A 10,235-nucleotide genomic window follows, 5' to 3' on the forward strand; every position below is an offset into this window, starting at 1 on the left:
TAAACAGCTGTTGGTTATGGTGGTACCACCTTGGGGATTTTTTTCAACTCCACCTCGACTCGATTTGCAATGTAGGATAGCAACTGGAGAAATGTATTTAATATTCATTTGAGAACTGTACGTTTCTCCAGATATCTCGAAATTAGGATAATAATTGGAAAATATTAATGAAAAATATTAATGAAGATATATATTTCGCTGGAGATTTTTTTTTTCCATGTTTGTTGAGTAAACAAAATCCATCTGTTGCCGTATCTACAAATTATATAGATAATAAAAAAAAAACAATGTTGCCGCACAAAAAGGATCCCCCAAAGGCGGCCTTAAACTGTGACTGAAAAACTGCTCAGTAGATTAACTGGAGTTCAAATTTGACTAGAGTTTGAGCGAACTTAGTTTAAGCTTTGCTTAACCAACTACTGAAAAACCGGGTCTGAGTCTATCTATCATCATATTTGTTATGAACACTAAAACTCCGATTCCAGATAAATTGAGTATTCTCAGTGCAGAAGATAATGATCAGCTGACACTCAACTACATACGTATGCCCACCATTAATGTATTGCCAGTTACTTCTTAAATACTTATAAATGAAAACATTTGTTTTGTTTTTACCAATTATTACAACTTTCAATAATAAATTGTTTTCCAAATTTTTCTCCATTTCATTTGCACAGGAAGTTCCAGTCGGTACACCAAATGGAAATATTTTAATCGAAGGACAAACGGAATTGGATAGCAAATGTTCCATGACTGATTCTGTGGTGATCGATATAAATAACGTGATTAATAGTAATCATTTGAAAAGAGATAATTCAGGTTATCGTGCTTAAATAAAGAGTGTTGGAATACGTTTAAATATTATATTATTACATACCCACGCCCATAGATCATACGTACCCACATAAATATGTAGCTGCTACACACTCTAAAGAATATACACGGAAATATATGTTGGAATGATACTACAGACATAACTGTATTGATAAGTAAAGTGTAAAACTTTTTAATATGTATGTCCTGTTTAAGCTTTAACTAAGAGTTATGTGGTATCAGCAATTAATTGAGTTACCAAGAAGCGTTTAAGACAACGGGTTATAAAAACTGTTTTTAAAAACTGCAAAATAAGAATTAAAAACAACCAAATAGAACAAAATAAGAAATTTTAAGAGGCTTTCAAAGAACAAAACACGATATTAGGAATAATGATATGTTCCTTATAAAACACCTGCATGACCGTAGCACCCAACAATTTCTCTTGAATATAAACTTTTCTATAAGTATATACATATTCATACATCTGTACATACCCGGTAGGAAAAATCGCTAGAAAAGCAATAGTTCAACTTGCCGAAACTGAACGGAACAGCGATGAATCTCTCTTCTGAAGGCAACTATGTCAGCATAAATCTCGTCTCATTAGTGAGAGACACATATCATACCTGCAAAAGAGCCTTCAAGAAGAACTGGGGACTATCCCCAGAATCTTTCCGATTCTAAGATTTGGCACTCTGGCGCCGGGTAGTCGATGCTAGACAAAAAGAGCAAGCAACGAATGGTTGAGAAGGTGAAATGAGTGCAGTAATTAGCGCACCTCAATAAGGGTTAAATGTCATCTTTCACTTTGTGCCTCTGGCCAACCGACTACGAGAACGAAACGATATAAAGTGGCATTTCAAGAGGTTGATTAAAAGTACCAAAACGACCAAACGGCTGTAACTGAGCTGTACTCAAAATGTCTGCGGGTCAGTCACTTATGTGGACTTCCTGACTCTTGCAGTGCTTCCAGCCTAGAGAAAGAGATAGTAAATCTGGGCTTTATTTCAGGACAGTTTCAGAAAATATTTGTTAACAGCAAAGCGGTATCAAAATCATTATAATTAATCTTGATCAAATCGGTTACCGTGCATAGGTTTCGAGTCTCCCTGGCATCTATAGAGCATCCAAATGTCTCCCTGAGTTCAAAATGTATTACAAAACTTCGATAATAAATTAATTTAGAAAAATCTTTTATGAGGCAGAATACATTTTTTCTTAAAGAAATGGAAAAATGCAAAACTAGACATCTTTCTTGAACCCTTTTTCTGAAATCTTATGGCGACTTAAATGAATCTCTAAAACTTACTACGCTTAGCTCGAGTACTGTAGACTTTGTTTTGACATATACATTTTGTTTCATGCATACTGATTTTCCTACAGGGTAGCCATACAGTTCACCCATACATTTATACACTTAAAAGCACTCCAAGGCATAATAGTATTATTAAAACACCAAAACGTATTTGACATTAAATTCAATAAATAAAATTTCTACCAAAAAAGTTCATAAATTAACTGAAAACAATAAAACCAACAATAATTGAGAAAATCAAGAGAAAAATGAAAATACAAACATAAATATAGCGGATGTAGCAAAAAGAAAAAATCGTAAAAAAATACAACTCCATTCAAATTAAAACAAAGCGGTAAAACAACAGTATATATATGACAAAAAAATATATATGTAGATTATCTCCATAATTTGTAAACCAGAGATGCACACAGGAAGCGCTGGGAGCTATTCGATCTCATAAAGTTGATGAACTATTGATTGATCTGGTTGAAACTGATTAAAACTCCACATTATATATGTGGGAAAAATTTCTAAATTAGGCGTAGAAATTATGTTTACCATAAACAAGTATGTCACCTGGAACCTCTTGAAAGTTTCATATTCGGGGTTTCCCCATATTTTTACCTGTATATTTTTGTTTTGTGAACAACAAGTATAATTTCAAATATCTAGTTCACCAGGAAGTTACCTAAAAATCGATCAGCTACCTAGCGAAATTTTTGTCTCGTGTTCTTGTATTATGTATATGTAAATACCTTGAACTATGTGAAAGATTTGAAGCTGTTAGCTCAATAAAAAGTTACTGATCACAAAATTTCCATATTTTCAATTATCAAGGTTCCTACCCCATTTTTAAGAACATCTGAGCTCAATATTTATTCAGGAAGGGCTTTAACTTGAAATAAATTGAAAAACACCTTATAGCCGTGTCATTATGATTTTTTTAATGTTCACGAAGTGTGATGCATAAGAACACATCGTCACAATCACGCAATATATTTAGGCTGGGTGCGACTTCGCCTAAAGTTTGGGTACCTAAATTAGTATTCCATTGGAACTTTCCAGCACTGCTGGAATTTAGACCAAAAACTTTAAAAACTGTACACGTTAACTTATGTTTTGTTTATGCAAATATTGGAGCTAGTAAAGCTCTAAGTTCTAGGAAGAGTGATATAATCATCATAAGACAGGAATCATTAAGAAGGTTTAAGATGGTCATAATAATCGTTCCCGAGATGTTCGCCCTAGTACCTTTATGGTGATTTGTCACCGGAAAGTACCGGATCTGTATCAGACAAAGGACCGTCAACATTGATAACCCTCCCCAAAACCTTCGGGTAGTGTGTTTATCGTTAATATAATAACAACGACAACTAAAATTTATATTTTGGTTCTGACTGCAATAACTATGCAGAAAATAATTTTTTTTTTGCAAATTATACTTTTAAATAAGCAATAATTGCAAAATTTTCAAATATATTGCAAAATATTCAAAAATAATGCACATTGCATCAATGGTACAATAGCCAAAAATATCTTACATAAAGTATTGCTCAAACTGCATATTTTTTGTGAAATGTATACACATTTTGATTTGTGTAATGATGACGCGTCATATAAAAAACATGCTTTTACATAATTTCGGTTGCCTTGTTCATATCTCTTAAGAGACGACTTAAAGCTCATATTGGGTGTAAAAACAAGGCATTGCCTTCTGGCGTCACCTGCTTAGGAATTGGGCCTCGTAAGTAACAACAGATGTAAGAAGAACGAGTTGCAGGAAGAAACGGTTGAGCATATTTTATAAATGTGTGTGTCTAGGGGTCGCCAAGTCAAGGCTACTAGAAACGACAGAGTTATCAGATCTCTAGGTGGCAACTAAGTTAGGTCCTAGAAAAGTTCTAGGATTCCTTTGCGCATCACTGGTGTATACCTACATGTCATACCTTAACTAATATAATGTTACAACCGCGAATATTAGAGACTGTGAAATTTTAAATAACATATTATAAGCCCACCAATTGATAACAGTATTTTTTTATTTCTCGAAATGATTTGTACCAAAAGATATATGTATGTAGGTATATAATACTTTGAACTTGAAAACGCTCCCAATATTGAATCCAATGTAGCCACTTAGTATACCAATATTTACAACCGAAAGCAAAACCAAGAATATACAACAATATTTATTAGAACAAAATACTAAACAATTAATAATTAATTAAATTATTATTTATATTTAATTAGTTGAAATTATAGTTTATAATATTAAGTTCTTTTTTTTAAATTAAGTATATCGTACGATGTCTGTACATATCTGTATATTATTTTGTATGCTTAAGATTTTAAAAACAAACATACATACGTAAAATGATTGATTAAATTTGTAAATATTGGTGGGAAGTTATGATGATAATTAAGCTTAATTATAAGAAAAGAGAAAACTTGTGCATCTCAGCAACGTTTGTGATGTTTTGATATAAGAAAATATATGGTTGAGTTATGTCATTTTAGTTGCAATTTTTCTTTCGCGAATATTTGGGCCTGATTACATTGAACACGGCGGCTACAATCATAACCACAATAAATCAAAGCTTGACGGCAACCGTAGTACTTCATTACTTTGAACGCGGCAGCCACAAATAAAAATTATTGGAAACATCGGAAGTTTCAAAAAATCACTTTACTTTATATTATCTATTATTTACTGCTATTTTGGTTTTTATTGATAAAATAATAATAACTACCTTCTCTCGTGGCGATAGCGGCATTCGTGATTGATTCTCGTGCTCCTCCATAAGAACACGTGTAAAAATAACTTGGAAAATGTCGTTTTGTAGCCGCCGTCGTGAATGTAATCAGGGCTTTAAAGAAACTCTTTAGTTTCAAAGAAAAAGTATTTGTTACAATTAATAAAAAGTTATTTCTGGTGAGCCTGTTTTTGCAGTTAAGCTGCTTGCTGAAAAAATTTAGAAGAGGTCCAAAATGTTCCTCGCATTGTATATTAAATAAAATAAAAATAAATATGAGGCGCGATACACTTTTGCGAATATATAAGCCAAGTTTTTTTTTCAGTTTACACTGCACGTTACCATCACACCACGCTTTTAGTCTCGATGCAATATGCCTAATGCACCAAAATTGATGCCGTCGCAGCAACCGTGTGCTAGTGTACTATAAACTCCCGTCGTCCACCCTGGGACCTCTTCGAATAGATTACGCTCTGAAGTTTAATATATATATAGATACGATCAGTGCTATAAATTCGGAGGACGCGCTGTAGGAATTGCTGTTCTATGGTGGCCAACATGTCTAATCATGTCGCGCTATTGAAAGCGTTTCATACGTCTGAGTTTGCAAGGGCGGACAACGCTCTTGGACTTTACATTACCTCGATATCCTAACCCTTCAATTGTGTCGAGGATGTATAACGACTGGTATGCTTATGGTAAATTCGGGTCCCATTTGCATTTACTAATTAAGTATGCTGCTGCTTTTTCTTTGTTTAGGTTAACATTCCGTCCTTTAGACATGCATTATACATATCCAGCATAACCCCTGGGCGCATTTTTGCAATTTATTTAATAACATCTGCTGAAATGCCATCTGACCCTGGGTCTTTATTATTTTTCAAGCATCTTACTGTAGGTTGTAGCTCTACTTGAGTAGCCCCCACTCTTCAAGTATGTTTATGTGAAAATCACTGCCTTCTATTATTTTGTAGGAATAGTTCTTCTACTACTTTATCCATTTGTTGGCTCAGACGTTTTTAACGCCATCTTGTAACCCATGCTACAGTAGTCCGTGTTGACATCTTTTCGAAGCTACAGAAGGATAACTGACGCCAATTGGGAGCACCAAGGGGGATTAAATTTTTTTCCACCATCCTCCCATAATTCAGTGGAGGTGTCCCCCTTTCTCTGCTACCAAAGTGCGGTGATGACTGAGATACTTTCCAGGCCGGAGCGCCTTCGGTTTTTCGCATGACATGCCAAAGCCAGCGAAGACTTTGGGTTTTTATTCGCTGCACTATCGTCATGTCTACGTAAGGCTCATTCAGATCATCATTATACCTTCTTCGAAGATCTTTTCTGTCGAACACTCCACGAGCCATCTCTCATCTTCCCTCGACATCGTCCATTATTCCGAGCCATAAATCAACACAGGTATGATAAGCGACTAGTAGAGTGAAGGAATTCACTTATGTTCGCCAAAGAAGAACTTTGAAATTCAATAGCCCACTTGTTGGCAGCAGTTTTTCTCCATTGGCTCCCATATGGACTAAGTCCTTCACAATCTTAAAAATACGCTTAAAAACAAATATCAGAGACTCCGACGCTTCTTTATTAAAACCAGTTTTTAAAATGGCTGGATAAACGTGTGCTGTGAGTGGAAATTTTAAATTCTAAAGGAAAACCTCGCATTTTGTTATGAGGGAAACTGTTATCCTACACTCGAGTGTTATCAGAAAGATCTATACCAGCTCCAACAGCCATGCGACCTCAGCTTAGCTAGCTTAGTCGTTGAATTTGCTTTTTCCACCACTCCAACAAACGCTTTGTCACCATCGTTTGGGTTTGAAATGCCTTTAGTCCCTACACATGAAGTTGTAAGGCAAGCGTTGTGAATATACGTAGAGAAATATAGAATCATTTCATTTATAATAAAGATAAAGGCACTGCCAAAGGTTTTGTGGAGTGTTATCAATGTTGATGGGCCTTTGCCGGTAATATGACCACACTGAACCTTCTAGGCCATTTGTCTCCTATCTCCTAATTCCAGGGAGATTGAAGGTCGCCAGAGCCTCGTGTTCTAAAGAAACAGGATTCACCATGGGTAGGTGTGGTTACCAAATTGGGTTGTAGCAGTTAAAATTGCGCAAGACAACCCCTTGAATAATTTGGGCATTTTAGTCGCATCTTATGACAGGCATACCTGCCGCGGGTAAATTCTAAGCCTTCTAACCAGCTGGAGGTTGTAGATATGTCACCAAAACATTCTATAAAACCTATTCACATTTAAGAAGTTTAGAACTACGGAATATCCAAAGTTCTTTCTTTCAAATAAATTTTAATGAAGAGATTTTAGTTTATACATGGATGTATTATTTATAATCTAGTTGAAGGTGGAAAATATCTTATGTCAAATATTTAAATGCACTAAATGTTAAATTTAATAAACAAAGTATTTTTACTTAGTAAATGTTCGTAAAATGAAATGATAAAAATAAAATTAATTGACTTAACCAAATATCACATTCGCAGACTGATTAGTATTATATTTTCTCTATAGTTCGTTTATAATTTTCATTTTTATCCGAAAAGAAAAGATTAAATAAATATCAATATGCAAGTGAAAATGGCTTTTTATTTAAAATTGTAACGAATCTTAAGAAACTCTCAATTATTCTGCGCCTTCTGTTAACGTTCGAATCACTGAACTGTCAAATAAATACACTCAAAGGTTTTGTACATAAAATGCTCTTTATTGACAGTTCTACAATGAATTCGCGCACTTTACTTATAACGTCTTCAAAAATCAAACTGATTAAATTTTTCTTAGATTGCGCTGTTTTAATACTCTCAGTTGCCTAGTTCACCTATTTCACCCAGGGTCGTCATTTCATATCAAAGTCGTTCATGTGTTGGTCGTGACTGAACAAGCGGAGTAATAACATTGTTCGCATTTCAATATAACATATTTTGCGAAAAAAAACACAAGCGCATAATTTTAAGTTTTTTTAAAAACATATTTACGAAATAGTTTTGGAATGTTAGCAAATAATGCTTCATCTCGCTCCATTTCTCATGATCAACGACATAACCACTACCACTGCGATAATATTGCTCTTACTAACCCAATCGCAGTTTCGATTAGTTGCTTATTTAATTAGTTGCTAATATAGTTTTTCATCTCTCAATATTCGCTGTATATATGGATTTGCGTAGTTTATATCAGGGATGATAAATGGATTTTTTCATTTTGTACCAAACGAGGAAAAAAATGTACCAAATCATCCAAAAATGTACCAAAAGTCTTCGGATGCGAATTTGAAACAAACTAGAGTTATATTCTGCTTCTTATCCAAAAACTGTTTTTTGTTAGGAAACTTTCTAACACAAATTAAAGGTAGTATAACAGGGAAATATGATTTATGAAGAAATACTTTTCCAGTAAAAATACTAAAAGAAGTTTATCGATTAAAGCGTACAAGTATGTGCATATATAAATACATTTCTTTACTTAGTAACAGCAAGGAACATAAAATTAATATTTAAAAAAGATTGAATACAAAAACATTTCATAAAAATATTTTAGGTACAAAAGATTTAGATTCAGGTATAAAAGTTGACAAATTGTCGCCTATATCTATACTAATAACTCATTCGAAACTGTGTTTATTTGAAATCTATTTCTACACTTCGTTTTAATTAAATTTTGTATAGAAACTATCGTTTCTACGTTTGCGGATGAATGTGGGATCGACAATATGCCTTGAACTATTCTATAAATATTCTAAAACATTGGCGCATTTAATTCATTTTTAACTGATCTTATTTCTTCCCAAAAGCAGCATACGTATATTTAAATGCTTTGATTATTTGAGGCTCTCGTGCTCCGTCAAAGCTCTAAATTCAGAATTAATTTTGTCTATTGTATCACATTCAGATTTCAGAAACAAGTCCATAACTAAAGGCACAATACTATTTGTTTCACCGCTTAAAATACTTTCTGGTGAAAGCTTTGCAGCCCACAACAAGGTTTTATCATTCAAATTTACTTTCTTTAATAAAGTACTAAAAAATTGTATATAAAATTGTTTAGCACAGCTCTTAAATATGTGTACGTCATATTTTTCGAAAAGGTTGTTTGTTGGAATAATATCCACATTAACACCGCAATAAACTTCATACGATTTTTTTATAAAATTTCTCTACATTTGGTAAACTAAACTTTTTAATTTGGCAATAAGTAAATGTATGCGAATAACTTCAGACTGCATTTCTATATTCACATTATATATTTCATTTAAAATATAAGAAATAAATGTAAAATATATATTATAAATAGGATTTTTAAAATTTTCAGATATAAGATTAGTATTTTGATTACTGCTTTTATTTTCAAATACATAAAGATTGAAGTAATACTTGAGGGCATCCCATTGCTCAAGAATTCTATCTATGACTGGTTGTCTAGAAAGCCACCTTGTGGAGGCGTACTTCAGTATAACATGCATTTCTGTACCGAAATGTTCTTCAAAACTCTGAAAGTCTGTCCTAAGGGGACTGTTACAAAAATGATAGTTTACGTCTTTTAAAAATTTATCAATTTTGTTGGTAAATGCATCACAAACGGCAATTGAAGCTAAATTTAAAATGTGACAAACACATCCATTAACATGCAGATTTGGAACAGCTGCTTCAGCCTTGCTTGCAATCCGCTTTTTGCTCCCATCATAACAGAGAAATTGTCGGCAGTGAAAGCAATCATATTTTCAAGTGGTATTGAATGGTCAAAGATTTAATAATGGCTTTAAAAATACTCTCCGCGCTACTATTGATCAAAGGTATCAAATCTAAAAATCGATCAATGCAATTTTTATCAAAAATTCGAATCAAAACTGCCAAATTTTTAGATATACATACATACATCAGTCGTGTCATCGATTATTAGAGAGTAATAATTCTTCTGAAAAAAATGCAATTATGGATTTACTGGCCCTGTTATATGAGCTATTATTTTCTGTGCTTTAATTCCATTGATACAAAATTTGTTCACAATTTTAGAATCAGTTATGCTACTTTTCATAAGCATATTTAAATGATCCATAATTGCAAATGGCAAATTGTGCTCGGCAACAAAACAACTAAACTTTACCTCAAAGCTCTTTGCGACTTGACTTTCTGAATTGCTTCTAGATTTCTTGTCATCGTACTTTACAATTTTCGGTGTAGTTTTGACTAAATTTTCAGCTCGAAAATGAGCTTCAGAGTACGCATATCGTTTGATATGAGCAAGTCCGCCCAGAAATGAAGAATTGCAAAAAATACCTTTGCCGATTTGCAAATGACTTGAAGTGTAGTGCTGTATTTTACAAAAATGTACCAAATATGTC

General features: G+C 33.4%; 1 protein-coding gene across 3 annotated transcripts in view; it reads left to right on the forward strand.

Moving 5' to 3' along the window:
- The window catches only part of Eaat2 (Excitatory amino acid transporter 2), a 76,359-nt gene extending 68,884 nt beyond the window's left edge, over positions 1-7,475 (forward strand). For all 3 annotated transcript variants that reach the window (XM_067766859.1, XM_067766858.1, XM_067766857.1), the window contains one exon: positions 678-7,475. In XM_067766859.1, coding sequence (XP_067622960.1) covers positions 678-833 — 156 coding nt within the window. In that variant the 3' untranslated portion in view covers positions 834-7,475. The remainder of the gene's footprint in view (positions 1-677) is intronic.
- Positions 7,476-10,235: the final 2,760 nt, after the last annotated feature.

Source organism: Eurosta solidaginis, chromosome 2, assembly GCF_040869045.1.
Source record: "Eurosta solidaginis isolate ZX-2024a chromosome 2, ASM4086904v1, whole genome shotgun sequence".
Taxonomy (NCBI): domain Eukaryota; kingdom Metazoa; phylum Arthropoda; class Insecta; order Diptera; family Tephritidae; genus Eurosta; species Eurosta solidaginis.